Source organism: Mus caroli, unplaced genomic scaffold (assembly GCF_978045245.1).
Source record: "Mus caroli unplaced genomic scaffold, Mus_caroli_1 scaffold_9, whole genome shotgun sequence".
NCBI classification, from domain to species: Eukaryota; Metazoa; Chordata; class Mammalia; order Rodentia; family Muridae; genus Mus; species Mus caroli.
The window spans coordinates 90,515,615-90,534,694 of record NW_028227264.1 but is presented as its reverse complement, the minus strand read 5'-3'; the positions used below and the strand labels follow the sequence as shown (position 1 = coordinate 90,534,694).

At 42.4% G+C, this 19,080-nt stretch overlaps 1 protein-coding gene across 3 annotated transcripts in view; it reads left to right on the top strand.

Annotated features, from left to right (window-relative positions):
- Apaf1 (apoptotic peptidase activating factor 1) overlaps window positions 1-19,080 on the top strand; it is a 91,495-nt gene that overhangs the window by 4,729 nt on the left and 67,686 nt on the right. For all 3 annotated transcript variants that reach the window (XM_029482685.2, XM_021173539.3, XM_029482686.2), the window contains 6 exons: window positions 1,533-1,730; window positions 11,072-11,255; window positions 16,127-16,239; window positions 16,519-16,650; window positions 18,059-18,297; window positions 18,608-18,775. In XM_029482685.2, coding sequence (XP_029338545.1) covers window positions 1,533-1,730; window positions 11,072-11,255; window positions 16,127-16,239; window positions 16,519-16,650; window positions 18,059-18,297; window positions 18,608-18,775 — 1,034 coding nt within the window. The remainder of the gene's footprint in view (window positions 1-1,532; window positions 1,731-11,071; window positions 11,256-16,126; window positions 16,240-16,518; window positions 16,651-18,058; window positions 18,298-18,607; window positions 18,776-19,080) is intronic.

The following is a 19,080-nucleotide window of genomic DNA, read 5'->3' as shown; positions in this document are numbered from 1 at the left end:
TGAGACAGGGTTTCTCTGTGTAGCCCTGGCTGTCCTGGAACTCACTCTGTAGACCAGGCTGGCCTCGAACTCAGAAATCTGTCTGCCTCTACCTCCCAAGTGCTGGGATTAAAGGCATGTGCCACCACTGTCTGGCGGCTTTCATTATTTTTATTTGTGTTTATATAGAGTTTATAGAACAGGTAAATAATTTTTAGAAATTTGTATTCTTTTAGAAAAAGAAAAATTTCATTTTATGTGTCTGCATGTTTTACCTGCTGTATGTATGCCTGTGTATATATATATATATATATATATATATATATATATATATATATGCCTAGTGTCTTCAGAGACCAGAAGAGGGCATTGGATCTTTTTTGTAAAAAATTTTTTATTTAATGTATGAGTACTCTGCTGCATATACATCCACAGTACAGAAGAAGGGATCAGATCTTTTTTTTTTTTTTTTTTTTTAAAGATTTATTTATTTATTTATTATATGTAAGTACACTGTAGCTGTCTTTGGACACTCCAGAAGAGGGCATCAGATTCTGTTACGGATGGTTGTGAGCCACCATGTGGTTGCTGGGATTTGAACTCAGGACCTTTGGAAGAGCAGTCGGCACTCTTAACCACTGAGCCATCTCACCAGCTCCGAGATCAGCTCTCCTTATAAATGGTTGTGAGCTACCATGTGGTTGGTGGAAATTGAACTCAGGACCTCTAGAAGAGCAGTTAGTGCTCTTAACCACTGAACCATCTCTCCAGCCCAGAAGTCTATATTTTTTAAAAGGAATTTCATAAACATTGTTCCCTTTACATCCTTCCCAGTCTTATACAGTGTCTTTCTTTTTAAAAAGATTTTATATATTTTATGTACAACACTATGTAGCTGTCTTCAGACACACCAGAAGAGGGCATCAGATCTCATTACAGATGGTTGTGAGCTACCATGTGGGTCCTGGGAATTGAACTCAGGACCTCTGGGAGAGCAGTTAGTGCTCTTAACTGCTGAGCCATCTCTCCAGCCCAAAGTTTCTTTTTTAAAACACATTTATTTATAATGCATGCTCTGGTGCACATGTGGGGAGTCAAAGGACAGCTGGGTTAGAACTTGGGTCCTCACACTTAGCAGCAAGTGCCTTTACCTGCTGAGATGCTTTATTGTCCTTTCCCTTCCCTCGTTTCTTGTTGTGGTTCTTGGGATCGAACCTATGACCTTGCACATGTTAAGCAAACTCAGGCACTGAACTGTATACCTTTAGTCCTTCCCAGTATTCAACAAAGACAAAAGAGGCCAGAGGGCCAGGCACTGATAGTGTATGTAAGGCAGGGATAGATGGAGACTTCTGTTGTGTGTGGTAATCTTGAAGAATATGTGCTTCTTGTTCTTTGTGTTCTGAGACAGTGGAAGGGTAACCTTCATATTCTAGTCGTATTTTGAGTTTTGTCTTAGAAAATTTTGAGGCTAAGCCTGGGATTCATGGGAAGATTACTCGAAAAGTAGTCACTTCCAAGTTTTGTTCATTCCTGCTTGGTTTGGATTTCAGTAAGGACAGTGCTGTGTGAAGGTGGAGTACCCCAGAGGCCGGTTATTTTCGTTACTAGAAAGAAGCTGGTCCATGCGATTCAGCAGAAGCTCTGGAAACTGAATGGAGAACCAGGGTGGGTCACCATCTATGGGATGGCAGGCTGTGGCAAGTCTGTGTTAGCTGCGGAAGCCGTTCGAGATCACTCCCTCTTAGAAGGTAAGCACCATCACTGTGCTTGGACTCTGCTTTTCAAGATATTGTTGTTATGTGAACACTAGTTTTTTTAGTTATTGTTGCTTTTAGGGGTTTACTGTTGCTGCTGGTAATAAAGTACTACAAATTTAGTGACTTTGAACAATGCACAGCTCTTGTCTTGTTTTTCTTTTAAGATTTAGTTATTTATTATGTATACAATTCTGCCTGCGTGTATGCCTGCACACCATAAGGAGGCACCAGATCGGTCGGGCTGTCAAGATGGCTTAGTGGGTGAGAGCACTGACTGCTCTGAGCCACTACATGGTTGCTGGGAATTGAACTCAGCACCTCTGGAAGAGCAGCCAGTGCTCTTAACCTCAGAGCCATCTCAAGAAGCCCAGGTTTTGTTTTTGTTTTTGTTTTTATAACTAGGATGGAATCAAAGCATTAGAACCGAACTCCTTTGTAGGTTCTTGAGGGGAATTTCTGTCCTTGAGTTTTCTACCTCAGGAAGGAGCCTACATTTCCTTACCTCATAGTTCCTTCTTCAAAACCAGCAGTGCAGAGCATCTCATTCTGCCTGTTTCTCAGTGATACTGATTTGCTCTGTCCTCTGCTTCTTTTTCTGTGGTTTTTGAGGGTGAGTCATAGGTGCTGGGGATCAAACCCAGGGCCTCTTGCCTGCGAACGGATGTTTGACCACTGAGTTGCATTTTTACATCTTGTTCCTGTTCCACACAGTTCCCCTGAGACAAGGTTTCCCTGTGTAGCCCTGGCTGTCCTGGGCTCACTCCATAGACTAGGCTGGCCTTGAACTCAGAGATCTACCTGTCTCTGCTTCCCAAGTGCTGGGTTTAAAGGTGTGTGCAACCACCATCCAACCTTTTGTTTGTTTGTTTGTTTTTGACACAGGGTCTCTCTACAGAGGCCCAGAAACCCTAGAATTTGCTATGTAGTTCAGGCTGGCCTTGAACTCACAGAGATCTGTGTACATCTGCTTCCTGAATGCTGTAATTAAAGGCATTCACCACCACACTGGGCCACATTTTGTTTTGTGACTTGGACTTGCTTCCCTCTTTATAAGGGCCCTGGGATTACATCAGGTTTATTTTATAATCCAGGATAATATCATTCCCAAATCCTTAATTACCAAGCCTATAAAGTCCCCTTTGCCATGTACAGTAAATTATTTACCAAAATGTGGATGGGGTGTGGACAGTTTTAGGAGACTATGATTTTGCCCAACATGGGCATATGAAATTAGGAATTGTCTTCTGCCTTATCTGTCACAGTGTAGCCTGCTTGTTTTCAGAGGTATTCGATGGTGCTGTGTCACTGGAGAGAAGCGAGTTCTCTAGCACTGTAACAGTTTGGAGGTTGTAGGACTGAAAAAGGCAGGCCTATGCTTACACCTTTTATTCTGGCAGATGATGCTATAGGGAAAGAGTGTCTCAGAAACTCATTTCTATCAGTGGCTCTCCTGGGGAATGGTTTTTACATGTATCTGGTAGCTGATATTAATTTAAACAATTCCACTTCATTTTTTAAAAAATTAAACATTGTATTACTTGTGTGTGTGCAAACATATAGGCGTGCTACAGGACTTGTGGGCCACAGCGTGCGTATGGAGGCCTGAGGGCGCTTGGTGGGAATTGGTCCTCTCCTTGCACAGTTGGGTTCTCAGGATAAATCTCAAGTACTCAGGTTTGGCAGCAAGCACCTTGCCCTCTGATCTCAGTTCTTCCATTTCTATAAATATTTCTTCTTTTTCTTTTCATACATCGCCTTGATTAGGGTTGCTGTTGCTGGGATGAAATACTATGACCAAAAGCCACTTGGGGAAGAAAGGGTTTATTTGGCTTACACTTAGTGTTCATCACTGAAGGAAGCCAGGACAGGAGTGCAAACGGCAGGAACCTGGAGGCAGAGGAGCTCATGTAGGAGCCGTGGACAAATGCTACTTAGTGGCTTGCTCATCATGGCTTGCTTAGCCTGCTTTCTTATAGAACCCAGGATCAGCAGTCTAAGGGTGGCATGAACTATGCTACCCAGGCTGGCCCTCCCCCATCAATCCTTAAGAAAATGCCCTATAGGCTTATGTCTTATGAAGTCATGTTTTAAATTGAGGTTCCCTCTTCTCAAATGACTTTACCTTGTGTCAAGTTGACATAAAACTATGTAGCATATGCATATATTTGCGTGACATGCATATGTATGTGTGTATAAATATATACGTATATATATACACACACACATATATAATAGTGTGTATATATATATATATATATGTATGTATATATATGTTTGCATGTGTGTAGATACATGTGTGTATATCCATGTGAGTGTGTATGTGTGTGTGAAAGCTAGAGGCCGACATTGGTTCTCTTTAGTCCTTATCCACTTCATATGCTGAGGCAGGGTTGCTCACTTGAATCCAGAGCTCACTGGGTGAGTGGGTATAACTGGCCAGTTCAATCTGGGGATCCTGTCTCTGCCTCTTGGGTACTGGGATTATAAATGAGCCACTTCAGCCACTTGGTATGTACACGAGTGCCGGAGATCTGAGACAGGCCCTCATGCTTGTAGCAAGTGCTTTTACCTGCTGGGCCTTCTCCTCAGCTCCCTTTTTCCATTGGTCATCTGGGAACTGACTATCTTAGCTAGGCTTTTCATTCCTGTGAAGAGGTACCATGCAAAGACAACTCTTATAAAGGATAATAAATTAGGACTGGCTTATAGGCTCTGAGGTTCAGTTTATTGTCATGGTGGGAAGCATGTCAAAGTCCAGGCAGGCATGGTGCTGGAGGAGCTGAGAATGCTACATCGAAAGCAGACAGAAGACTGGCTTCTAGGTAGGTAGGATGAGTGTCTCAGAGCCCACCCCCACAGTGACACACTTCCTCCAACAAGGCCACACCTACTCCAGGAAGGTCACACCTCCTAATAGTGCTATTCCCTCATTCAAACCACCACAATGACTTTCCTTTCTTCGAATACTCATGTATGCAGTCAACATTTGAGAGCCTACTGTGTAAGTGACAGTTTTGGGCATGGGAGATCAAAAAAGAAGTCTGTGCATTTGAGGGATTCATTACTAGTCTAGTAGAGGAACAGGTATGTGATGAAATTACTGTATATATGAAAAACTGAAAGGTAGAAAATATAGGCTATCTTTTAAAAAGATTTACTTATTTAATATGTACGAGTGCTCTGTCTTCAGACACACTAGAAGAGGGAATCAGATTCTGCTACAGATGATTGAGAGTTACCATGTGGTTGCTGGGAATTGAACTCAGGACCTCTGGAAGAGCAGCCACTGGTACAAAGTTAGAAGGAAGGAATCTTACTTTCTAGAGGAAGAGGTGGGTTTCTTGAATGAGATGGCATTTAGCTAGATTTTAGAGAATGAATCAACGTTTGCTAGGCAGACTAGGAATGGAGGAGCAGACTAGGAATGGAGGAGCTGACTAGGAATGGAGGAGCAGACTAGGAATGGAGGAGCAGACTAGGAATGGAGGAGCTGGGAAGGATGGGGTGAGGTCGAGTGGAGAGGCATAAGACATGGCGGGCAGAAGAGGGGTCGGATTGGCTTGGCAGCGTTCTGATGATATTCACCAGCAATAAATGTACAACCACCCCAGTGTTTACCTTCCTTCATTCTTTTACGGTTTCTAACAATATTCATCTTTATGTGTGTGTAGCTGCGTATGTGTGTAGTCACACGTGAGTGCACATGTGTGAAGGCTGGAGGACGGTTGGTGAGATTTGTCTCTGTCTTTCCACTGTGTAGGTTCTGGGGATCCAAACTCAGGCTGTCAGGTTTGGTGTTAATGTCTGTATGTCTCACCAGCTCCTTCATTTTTTAGTGAGTCTTATTTAACACTTGCAGGGAATTCAATGACAGTTTCTGACTTGTAGTGATCATTTTAAAAGTACAAGTCTTAACCAGTGATCATGGTGCTTTACATGACACGTTAAATGGATGAAGTAATAAGCCTGTAAGAGATTAGCAAGATAGAGTCTAGGGAACATCTTTGTGCACACATGGGTTTAGTTTACAACTTGTTAGGCTTTCTTGGCAGTGTTGATGGCAATTTTGACAGGATGCCCAGACTTAGCTCTTAGCTTTTCTTTTCGTTATAAGAGACTTTTCTTGGGACTTATCAGCTCCTTGAAAGTCTTCAGAGCTTTGGAATGTTTTTTAAAACCTCTTTGGCTGCCTGGACATGGTGGCTCATGCCATTAATTCCAGCACATGAGAGGCAATGGTAGAGCTGGGCAATGGCAATATGTCTTTAATCACAGCACTTGGGAGGCAGATGCAGGTGGATTTGTGAGTTTGAGGCCAGCCTGGTCTATAGAGTGAGTTTCAGGACAGCCAGGGCAACACAGAGAAACCCTGTCTCAAAAAACCAAAAAACCCCAAAAAACCAAAAAACAATCAATCAATCAAGCAAGCAAGCAAACAAACAAACCAAGGCAATGGTAGGTAGATCTCTGAGTTCAAGGCCAGCCTCATCTAATAGTGAGTTCTTGGATAGCCAAGGCTATACAGTGAGATCCTGTCTAAAACAGAACAAAACCCTAATAAACTGCTGCAGAATTGGATACTAAAGATATTTTAGGATAAAATGGACTTAAGTTCCTTTACTGTAAAGAATTGTTTTCATTTCAATTTCGTGATGAACTTTTAAAAAGTATATATTTAAAGAATACCTCATTTAAGTTCCTCTATCTGATGATGAACTTTCAATTTTAGAGGTTAAAAGTGAATAACTTATAGGATTAGTAGCTTAGGAAATATCATATAATAAACCACTGTGTGTGTTTGTGTGTGTGTGTGTGTACATGTGTGTGTGAGAGCATGTGTGTGTATGTGCAAACGTGTACACGTATGTATCTGTGTGTTTGTGGACAAGTGTGTGTGTGTGAGTGTGTGAGCATGTGTGTACACATGTACTTGTGGAGGCCAGAGGTCAACATTAGGTATCGTCTTCAATTGCTCTCCACTTTATATTTTGAGACTGGGTATCTCACTGAACCCAGAGCTCAATGATTGAGCTAGGCTAGCTAGTCAGCTGTTCAGAGAGATATGCCTTTCTCCTCCGATTTCAGGCATGCCCTTCCACCCTGCCATACCTGGCTTTTTGCATTGGTGTTAGGGATTACATTTAGGTGCTCTTGCTTGATGTTTGTGCAAGCACTTTACCAACAGGGCCATCTCTCCTGTCTCTAGCCACTTTGCTTTGGGAAAATCCCAGATACACTAGTAACTCCTTGGTACATCTGAGCTTATATCCTTCATATACTTTTGTGAGATCCAAGTGCTGGGATTCATTTTTAAGTAGACTAGTTTTCTTTTGAAAGTTTAACAATTTGTTTCATATGTGTGTACATGGATATATATAGTCAGCATATCTTTAAACTAGTTACAGTAGTGTATGAGTATGCCATGATACCTCTCCTGCCGTGTGGATTTCAGGGCTTGAACTGAGGTTGTTAGGTTGGGCCTTAACTCACTGAGCTTTATTGCCGGCCCTCTTCTGTTTTGATAACTTGAAAGCCTTTTCTATAGGCTGCTTATTTATTTAGTTCTGTCCTTTCCAAGATTTCCTTGATGCTGTTAGATTATTAATTGCTAGCAGAAAAACATCATGTCAAAATAGAACGAGACCTCTTCCCCCCCCCCCCCCCCCCGAATAAAGGCAGTATTTCTTTGAATAAATTTCTCTGAATGCATATATATGTACAAGCCTCATTCAAGGCTAAATTGCTCCCTCTTGTGCCCATAGTTAAGATGTTTAGATTCTTCCTAAAATGTAGAAATAACAGTTCACTGTTTAACTAAACGCTATGCTGTCATGGTAGATTTGTAGATCAATAGAGCATTTATGGGTTGTTTTTCCCATATGCTTATAATGCCCTAGTAGTCTTCAATTTAGGATAGGAAGGGCTCTAACCTAAGAAAATTATACTAAACTGAGGAAGACTTTACTGAGTAGCTCCATTAAGATACTTTTAGGTTTTTAAAATTCTGGGACAATTAAAAAAAAAGTAGAAAACCCATTTTTTTCAAGAATTACAAATTGAAGTATTTTAAAGGTAGAAATTTTTATTTAAAAAGAAGTAAAAGTAAGCCAAGTGTGCAGGTTTATTCAGGAGTCTGAGGCAAGAGAATTGGGAGGTTGAGGCTGACATAGGCTGCAGGGTGAGATGCTGTCTCAGAAACACCCAACAAGACAGCTGGGCCAGCTGGGTGGGTAGAGGGCTTGGCTGGCATACGTGATGTCTCCTGGGTTCAGTCACCAAACAGAGAGGCAGCAAAAGAAGTAACGGCTGTCTTCATTTGCCAGTCTCCTGATTCTAAATTTCACCTCGAAGGTTATCGTGGTGAACAGCTTGGAGTGGATTGTTAGAAATACTTTGAGTGTGTTTCCAAATCTACACATACAGACCACAGCTATAGGACCCACCGTTTCATCCTAGTGAAGAACTTCTGGAAGTTTCTGCAAGTAAAATGGTAGCATTTCTTCTCTGCCTTCCTCTAAAAGCCATACTTTTCAGCCTTGTCCTTTTTTTGTTGTTTTTTCGAGACAGGGTTTCTCTGTGTAGCCCTGGCTGTCCTGGAACTCACTCTGTAGACCAGGCTGGCCTCGAACTCAGAAATCCGCCTGCCTCTGCCTCCCGAGTGCTGGGATTAAAGGCGTGCGCCACCACGCCCAGCCTTCCTTTCCTTTCCTTTCTTTCCTTTCCCTTCTTCCCCTTCCCTTTCTTGCCCTCGCCCCCCCCCCTTTCCTTTCCCTTTCCCTTTTTTTTTTTTCCTCTTGGCTTTTCAAGACAGGGTTTCTTTCTGTAGCCTTGGCTGACTTGTAACTCACTCTGTAGACCAGGCTGGTCTTGAACTGGGAGATCTACTTGCCTCTGCCTCCTAAATGCTGGGATTAAAGCTTGTGCCGCCCAGCTGCCCTTCACACACACACACACACACACACACACACACACACAAATTGAAGAAATTGAGTTCATTTATGATGTGTGTGTGTGTGTGAGAGAGAGAGAGAGAGAGAGAGAGAGAGAGAGAGAGAGAGAGAGAGAGAGGGAGGGAGGGAGGGAGAGAGAGAGAGAGCGCGCATGCATGTGGAGATCGGAGGACAACTTCCTTGTGGTGCCTGGGAATTGAACTCAGGTCATCAGATTTGTGGTATGTGCCTTTACCCACTGAGGCATCTCATCATCTATAAATTTAAATCTGCTTTTTGTAAGTGAGAGAGAAATGTAGTATTTGTCTTTCTCAGTTGAGTTCATTTTGCTTTAAATCTTAATCTCCAGTTTTATATATTTTCTTGTAATAATGTAATAATCCCATTGGCATATATACCACATTTTATTTACCAGTTTGCGTGTTAATGGATCTCTGGACTGGTTGCATATCTTGATTGTTGTGAAAGATGCAACAGCAAGCATGGCTGTACAAGTGTCTGAGGTATGGTGACTTAGAATCCTTTAGGAATGTATCCAGATGTGGTACAGCTGCACCAAATGGTATAGAACTCCATAGTGATTTCCACACGGGCAGCACCAGTTTGCCTTCCTGACTCCTACATCTTCCTCTGCATGTGCTGTTTCCTAAGGAACTGGAATCATGTGATAGCTGGGAGCAATCACTTCAACTAGGTTTTTAAATTCCTTTATTTTTTTGGGATGGAATCTTGCAATGTAGTCTGTACTGGCCTTCTACTTGTAATTCTCCTGCCTCTTTTATTTAAGTTTTTAAAAATGTATGTAGTCTGGGGCTGGAGAGATGGCTCAGCAGTTTAGAGCACTTATTGCTCTTGCAGAGGTCCTGAGTTCAATTCCCAGCAACCACATGGTGACTCACAACCATCTGTAATGTGATCCGATGCCCTCTTCTGGTGTGTCTGAAGACAGCTACAGTGTACTTATATACATAAAATAAACAAATCCTTAAAAGAAATTAGTCATTTAAGTATACTCTATAAAGATTTAAGATGTTTTTGTTCTGGATATATAGAAATAAAATACATATATTAAGATATGTTGTTTAATTAGCAATAATTCTAACAGTAATAATAATAATAGACATTTTTGTAAATGCTTACTAATTTAGAGCTTGATATTTATAAGGAACTTTCAGAAGTGTAACACTAATAATTCTTCCTGCTATTCAGTTTGTTTGTTTGCTTGGTTGGGTTTTTTTTTTTTTTTTTTTGGTTTTTCGAGACAGGATTTCTCTGTATAGCCCTGGCTGTCCTGGAACTCACTTTGTAGACCAGGCTGGCCTCGAACTCAGAAATCCGCCTGCCTCTGCCTCCTGAGTGCTGGGATTAAAGGCGTGTGCCACCATGCCTATCACATTTTATATCACATTTCATATTACATTTATATTACTGCAAGGCAACTCTGCAGTAAGTAGAGTAGTGTCATTGCAGTGTAACAGATTTGAGGACTGGGGAGTGGTGTGCTAGAAGTGTGTAGTTGCTGAGTACTGCGGTCAAACAGAGCTCTCAGAGAACCATAGTGATGTGTGATCTGTTTGTGGATGTTGTTTGTTCTCTTTGTTCTTACTTTGTGTGTGTGTGTGTACCACGTCTACCCCTCAGATGCCAGAGAGGGAGTCAGGTTCCCTGGAAGTGAAGTTAAGGAAGGGAATGAGCTGCCACGTGGGTCTGGAAACCATCCCTGGGTCCTCTGTAAGAACAGCTAGCACTCTTAGCCACGGGACCAGCTCTTCAGCCTTGGTGTTATTTGTTCTTTTTTTTTTTAAAGATTTATTTATTTATTTATTTATTTATTTAATGTAAGTACACTGTAGCTGTCTTCAGATGCACCAGAAGAGGGCGTCAGATCCCACCTCACCAGCCCCGGATGATTCTTTTTCTCTCTACAGGGGTATTGCATAGTGTTTGAGGTTACTTTTGGTTGTCAGTACTGATAGGGAGAATCCCACTAGCACCATGGTAATCGCCGTGCCTACCATGGTGACCATGGGGACCAGGAGCCTGTTAATCATCCTAGTTTACATGGGAAAATCCCTCCCAACAAATACCGCAGCCTCATATGTCAAGGGCACTGACTCTGAGAATGGTCGGAGAATTTGCTTGGTAAAGAGAAAAATACTTCCCTGAAAGCCTCAGATACAGTCCTAACTTAAAATCATTAGTTTTAGTTTTAGATTTTTTTTTTTTTTTTTAGATTTTTTTAGACTTAGGTTTGTAGCTCAGTAATAAACTCGTACCAGAATTCAAGAGAAGGTAAAGCTAAGATAGGAGACAGAAGATTGGCGTTTATTCAGAGGGGCTCTTGTTCGGAGGCCTTACATTTCTTTGTCTTTCCCTCCTTAGGTTGCTTTTCAGGGGGTGTACACTGGGTTTCCATTGGAAAACAAGACAAATCTGGGCTTCTCATGAAACTGCAGAATCTGTGCACGCGGTTGGAACAAGCAGAGAGTTTCTCTCAGAGGCTTCCACTTAATATTGAGGAGGCCAAAGACCGTCTCCGTGTTCTGATGCTGCGCAAACACCCAAGGTACAGATGGTCAGATGGAGTTAGTGTACAAGACTTTACTGACATCCCGAGAACACCGTGTTCCTAGAGCCACTTCTTTCCTGTTGTTCTCTCTAAGTGGCTACCACCTGGTCTAAATTGTGCATTTTTGCATCTTATTGATAACATTGTTTCTTATGTGCCATTGTACGGCTTTGAGAATTTCAGTATATAGTTGGTGAGTGATCTCTGCTAGAAAATACAAACTACCTGCTTTGAATATATTGTTTCTATTGGATAAATATAGAAAAGGGAAAAAAAATCTAAGCAACTAGATAAAGACTGAGACAGGAAAGAAGGAAGGATTTCTTATTTTTGTGGGGCTGGGGATTAAACATAAGACTTCATATGTGTTAGGTACATATTCTACCACTGGGGCCATATCCCTCGCAAAAGATTTATTTTAAAATCCATCATTGTTATTTGTATTTGTGTGTGTGTGTGTGTGTGTGTGTTTAGGCTTGTGCATCGGTTAGAGGACAACTTTCAGGAGTTGATTCTTTCTCCTATGGATTCTGGGATTTGAACTCAGGTCTGAATCATCCCCCCGGCCTGAGAACTGTGTGCGGTATATGCATTTGTGTGCCTGTGTACCCAGGTGTGCATTTGAGGAGGTCAAAGGCACATGTTGGGTGTCCTCCTCTCTAGCTCTCAGGCTTAGTACCATGATGCAGGGTCTCTTACAGAACCTGCAGCTTGTGGTTTGTTTGACCAAGCTAGTGTCTAGCAGATCCCAGTGATCGTATCCCTTCTGTGGCATCTCGACTGCTGGAACAATTCCACAAACCCCCTGGTCTAGTTACTTTTCTGTTGCTGTGATAAGACTCCATGAGCAAGGAGATTTGTAGAAGAGAATTTCTTTATGGGCTGAGAGTTTACCAAAAACAGTAGACACAGGCACACTGGGATTTACAATCTGATACCTCGAAGGTGGCCTCTCACACCTCCTCCACAAGGCCACACCTCATAATCATTCACAAGTAGTTCCACTAACTAGGGGCTAAATATTCAAATCTATGAGCCTATGGGGACCATTCTCATTTGAACCACCGTACCCTATAACTTTTGTTATGGAGATTTCCCACAAGTATCCAGAGTATGATTATAGCTGAAGAAATTTATACACACACTGTATTTTTTTTTTTTGGTTTTTCGAAACAGTTTCTCTGTTTAGCCCTGGCTGTCCTGGAACTCACTCTGTAGACCAGACTGGCCTCAAACTCAGAAATTTGCCTGCCTCTGCTTCCCAAGTGCTGGGATTAAAGGCGTGCGCCACCATGCCCGGCTCACACACTGTATTATTAATCCACATGGAACAGAGTCAAGGTAGCCTGCCTGGCTAGCACTGGAAGACACAGGAGGAAATCTTTTATTGTAAAAGTTGCTAGAGGCAGCTGGTCTACCAGAGGCACAAATACCAACTTAGGGATACAAAAGCCATGAAAGAAACATGGTAACATGATGCCTCCTAAGGTATAGAACAGCCTTTTAGCAACAGACATAGGAGAAAATGAAACTGATAAATTCCTGGAAATGAATTAAAGATAGTGATTTTAAGGAAACTCAATGAGATAGGAGATTTTAGAGAGTAAAGTTAAGAATTTAAATAAGTACATGATCTGAATAAGAAACTTAACAGATAGAAGACGATAGTGTTGAATCCACTGAAGTCAGCAAAATGATTAAAAATAAAACTGAGGGGGCTGGAGAGATGGCTTAGCTAAAGAGCACTCGCTGCTCTTCCAGATGACCCAGGTTCAATTCCCAGCACCCACATGGTAGCTCACAGCTGTCTGTAACTCCAGTTCCAGAGGATCCAACACCCTCACACTGGCATACATGCAGGCAAAACACCAACACACATGAAATAAAATAAATTTTAAAAAATCTTTAAGAAAATACAATTGAGAATCTGAGACTGTGTCAGAAAGAAGGATTTCTGGGCTTCAAGTTCAGTGTTTTGGAATAAGTCAGCCAGGTCTGTGTATATGATGCACACATGGAATCCTGGGGGCAGAGGAAGCGGGAATGGGAGTTTGAGGATAGCCTAGGCCATAGAGTGAGACTCTCTTAATGACAAAGACAAATATAAAACAGTCATGGGGGTTGGCCCAGTGGGTAAGGGAGCTTGGTGCCCAGTTGACAACTGGAATTGGATCCCTCAGTCTCACGTGGTGGAAGGAGAGAACTGACTGCTGTAAATGTCCTTTTACTTTTATGTGCATAATCTGGCATAAATACCAATTTAGGCACACAAAAACCACGGAAATACTTGGTATAGCATCATGTTACCATGTCTTTTAGCAACAGACATAGAAGAAAACAAAATTGATAAATTTCTGAAAATGAATTAAAGATAATGATTTTAAGGAAACATACACATAAGTAAGTAGATAAATAAAAAATGTTCTAAGTGAGACAAAATAAATAACTAAAAAGACAAAACTGATCTCAAAAAGCAACAAGAAGCGGGCACGGAGGTGCGCACCTGTAATCCCAGGACTTGGCAAGCAGAGGCAGGTGGATCTCAATGAGTTCAAGGCCAGCCTGGTGTACAGAGCCAGTTCCAGGACAGCCAAGGGTACATAGAGAGACCCTGTCTTAAAAACAAAAAGAAAAAAAAGAACTTTCCTGGAACTGCTGTTCTTCAGAAATGAAAGGCAAGTAAATCCTTTCCAAGCGAACTGACTTAATTAGCACTACCAGGCTGGCCCTACAAGCTGGATTCTTAAGGCAGTTCTGCACAGATGGGAAAGGATAACTGTCTCCCGGAAGCACTCGAGCACACAGCTCCCTGGTAGAGCATCCATGGAAAGAAAATCAGCACAGCACAAAGAACAACCCAGCTACAAACCCTTTGGTCTACAGTGGTGACCTGCTTGCAGGATACCGGTGGCACGAAGCCCGTGGTAGCAATCACTGTCTCATTGGATTTAAGGCCCTCCCCCAAGGTTTCAAAAACCTATGCCAGGGCAAGTGTATGGTTCTCTGCCAGCTGCCTGTGGACCAGGATGTAAAGCTCCCAACTACTCTCCCAATGCCACGCCTGTTTGCTTCCTGCCATGATGACAATGACAAGCTGTCTGAAACTGTAACCAAGTTTCTATTAGGAGCTCTTTTAGGCAACTCTTATAAAAGAAAGCATGGGACCCATCCCTGACGTCGTTTAGATGGCCAAGAACTCGAGAGAGGGACCTAGGGGAAAATCAAATACTACTGTTCTGCTAAAAGAGCATAGCAGAAAAGTGACTCCTAATGACCTTCTGTAACACTCATAGATCAGTGTCTTGCTCACCCATGGTCAGAGAAACTTCCTCCTGTAGGTGCTGGGAACAAAATCAAAGACTCACAGTGCAGAGACACTGTGCAGAGAGAGACCTTGGAACACTCAGTCCTAAATGGGATGTGTCCATCAAATCTCTCCCCTCAGGATTCAGGGACCTCTGTGGAAGAGGAAGCAGAGAGATTGTAAGAGCCAGGGGACTAATGAAGGACACCACAAACACAGGCCTTCTGGACACAGCAGGATCGCTGCACATAAGCACATACGTTACTGAGAGCGAGAGGATTAGTTTCTTCAGTGCTAGCCTGCCATGGTGTGTCGCTGCTACACCAAATCCCCATGCCAGTGTTCAGGCTTCCCTTGAGGCTTGAGATAGCCAGTCTTGTCCAGAGGCTTGTCTGGCTTACTTTGTGACTTATTTCTTCTGCCTAGGAAGCTGTGTTGGATGTGGACTGTTTCCTATTATTTCCCTCTGTGCTAGCCTTCTGTGTTTTTTTTATTTTTTATTTTTTAATTTTTTTGGCTTTTTTTGAAAAATTATTTTATTGTTTTGTGTGTATTAGTATTTTGCCTGTATATACTATATGTTATGTGCAATATGTGTGTGCTTGATGCCCGTGGAAGCTAGAAGAGGGCCTTGATTTTCCCGGAACTAGAATTATAGTTAGCTATTGTTAGCTTCCCTATGAGTTCCGGGGCCAAATTTGATCCTCTGTGAGAGTGGCCAGTTCTTTTAATTGCTGAGCCATCTTTCCAGGCCTGTTTTATTTAATTAATTAATTATTTAATTTTTCGAGACAGGGTTTCTCTGTATAGCCCTGGCTGTCCTGGAACTCAGTTTGAAGATCAGGCTGGCCTCGAACTCAGAAATCCTCCTGCCTCCTGAGTGCTGGGATTAAAGGCATGCGCCACCACTACCTGGCTTATTTTTATTTTTTAAGTTAAATTTATTTTGTGTATGTATGTGCATACATACCTTTATTTATTTACTTCTTGTATAGTTGCCAACCTTGACTTCTGTCTTGGTTACTCTTCTACTGCTGTGAAGAGACACCGTGGCTATGCAGCTCCTATAGAAGGAGGCATTTCCTTGGATTCTTGGTTACAGTTTCAGAGAGTTTGTCATTGTCATCCTGGCAGGAAGCAAACAGGCATGGCACTGAGAGAGGAGCTGAGAGCTTTACATTCTGACCCACAGGCAGCAGGCAGGGAACCATACACTTGCCCTGACACGGGCTTTTGAAACTTCAAAGTCCACTCGTGACACACCTCCTCCAACAGGGCCATACTTCCTGGTTCTTTCCGGACAGTTCATCAACTGGGGACGAAGCATGTAAACGCATGAGCCTATGGGAGCCATTTTTATTCAAACCACTACAGTTCTTTTTTTCCTTTGTTTTTCTCTTGAAACTATAATCTCTCCTTGCTACCCTGACTCTTGTTCATGGCCATACATGGAAGGAACTTCTGGTCTGCCAGTTTACTCTTGTCTCAGGATGTTTTTTAAAGGAAGTGTAAAATGAGTGTCATTAGTCCTATTTATTTATTTATTTATTTACTTTTACCTTAGGTCTCTGTTGATCTTGGATGACGTTTGGGATCCTTGGGTGTTAAAAGCTTTTGACAATCAGTGTCAGATTCTTCTCACAACCAGAGATAAGAGTGTTACAGATTCAGTAACGGGTAAGGAGTTTCTGGGTTTTTTTTTTTTTTAAACTTGGTTTTTCGAGACAGGGTTTCTCTGTGTATCCCAGGCTGTCCTGGAACTCAGAAATCCGCCTGCCCCCGCCTCCCAAGTGCTGGGATTAAAGGCGTGCACCACCACTGCCTGGCGGGTCAGGAGTTTCAATTTACTTTTTAACACTATGGGGAAGTTATTAAACTAGAAGGCGTTGTTTCATCCAGTACATGTACATACGTGACGTGACAAACTGCTTACTTTGTGCCACGATTTTGCTTCAGGTCCTAAGCATGTTGTCCCTGTGGAGAGTGGTCTAGGGAGAGAGAAAGGACTTGAGATCTTGTCACTTTTTGTTAACATGAAGAAAGAAGATCTGCCAGCGGAGGCTCACAGTATTATAAAGGAATGCAAAGGTAGTGCTGCCCGGGTATGGGGTGTTGTGGGAACGCTGACGCTCTGGTATAAAGCAGGCTGATGACCACCATAACTTAGCACAGCAACACCGGAACCTGCTTTGTGGTATTTAATGGTTAAGTGACTACACTTGGTATTTATTCATTCTTCAAACACCATCGCATGTACCCGCCATATGTTAAGGACTATGTTAATGAGAAAGGTGAAATAAGGTTAAGACCTGTGCTGCCAAACAGTGGAAAATATCCTGAACATCGAATAAAATTACTTGGTTTGGACTTTTATAAAATTAAAGTTTCAGTTTGGTAAGGAGATACTGTTATCCTCCAACACGTGTGAAATCAAAGTTCCACTTGTTCTGAGGATGAGGGAAACAAGAAACCACAATCCCAGCCTTAGTGTCTCTTACTAAACTTTGACAGCACAGATCGCTCTGACTCCACATGTGTAGATATATTTACCAGACAGCATGAGCAATCAACTCTGCATGTTTACCAACTGCACGTCCCCTTATTTAATTCTTAAATGGTTTACATGGAAAACGTGACCATCCTACAGGTTGAAGGATCAGCCCCCATGACGACCTCTCTCTGCTTCCAACTTGTCAGTTAACAGGTTGTTTATAACCCATGCTTCTGACTCAGCAGCTAGAAATCCCCTCCTCAAGCTTGTTTAATTTGTTTGAGCAGTTTACAGGAATCAGGGAAACACATTTACTGCCCTCTAGAGGATAATACAAACATACAGACAGGAGGTATACTGGTGAGCTCAGGACGGAGGGGAGAGCTTCCCTGCTGCCTTCTGTGTGGCAGCCTGCAGAAGCTCTTCTGTGTGTTCAGCCTCTGCAGCTCCCTCTGGATGCCACTGCGTAAGCAGGACTGGCAGCCATGTAGCAAGGGGATTGGAGAAGAAGAATAATGCAAATATACTGAACCAATGGTATTGTAATGAGTATCTGCGAGTGAAAGCTGCCTTATTTCTCACGATATTTTTAAAAGACAGACCTTGAAATCTTGAAATAAAGTAGATCAGGGGCTATAAATAAATGTTCTTAGGCCTTGGGTAACTTGCATTGAAAATTGTTTCCTGTGCTGGTGAGATGGCTTACTTGGGTAAAGATGCTTGCTGCCAAGCCTGACAGCCTGAGGTTCATCCAGGTTTGCATGGAATGATGGAGCTGACAAATTGTCCTCTGACCTTCATACACTCATACTCCCATACGCCACCCACCTCCACCTCCATCCACCTCCCCACACACTCATGTCCTCCACATACCCACATTAACCGCCCTCCATACACACACACTTGGAGCGCGTAGGGAGAGAGAGATTTAAAACGATGAAATAAAAGTGTTTAGTGGTGATTTTTAACTAAGATGGTATTAATGTAATCACCTTTTCCCCCCAGGTTCTCCTCTTGTAGTGTCTTTAATTGGTGCGCTTTTACGTGATTTTCCCAATCGCTGGGCATACTACCTCAGACAGCTTCAGAATAAGCAGTTTAAGAGAATAAGGAAGTCTTCCTCTTATGATTATGAGGCTCTGGATGAAGCCATGTCGATAAGTGTTGAAATGCTCAGAGAAGACATCAAAGACTATTACACAGACCTTTCCATCCTTCAGAAGGACGTCAAGGTGCCTACAAAGGTAATGGACCGACCCGCCCTCCTTATCACTGGGTCCTTATGGCATGTGCACTTTGGTAGTTGGACTGAGGTGAGAGGTGAGGGTACCAAAGTCACTCTGCTGTTAGTCTCCATCAAAGGCTCTGTGTTGAGCCTGTTTCTTACTTCTCAGTGGTTCTAGGGAAGTTAGAGAAGCACCCAGTTTCTCATTTTATCTTGGGAACTAATTGAGCCTCTTAAGCCAGAGATATCGTTGAAATAGTGTATTGATCAAAATACTCTGTCTCCCGTACTTACTGCTCATTGTACTTTTATGGTCTGCTCAATGCTAGGTGTTGTGCGTTCTCTGGGACTTGGAAACGGAAGAAGTTGAAGACATCCTGCAGGAGTTCGTTAATAAGTCTCTCTTATTCTGTAATCGGAATGGAAAGTCATTTTGTTATTATTTACATGATCTTCAAGTAGATTTTCTTACAGAGAAGAATCGCAGTCAGCTTCAGGTACTGAAATGCCACTTGTGCTTGAACTTTTGATTTTGAAACAGTTTTAGACTTGCTATATAAAGACATACCGGCTGGGCGTGGTGGAGCACGCCTTTAATCCCAGCACTTGGGAGGTAGAGACAAGCGGATATCTGAGTTCCAGGCCAGCCTGGTCTACAGAGTGAGTTCCAGGACAACCAGGGCTACACAGAGAAACTCTGTCTCGAAAAAACCAAAAAAAAAAAAAACAAAACCCCAAAAAAGACATACAAACGATATTGCAGATTGTGTAAACCTTTCCCTTGTTTCCCTTATTGCTAACA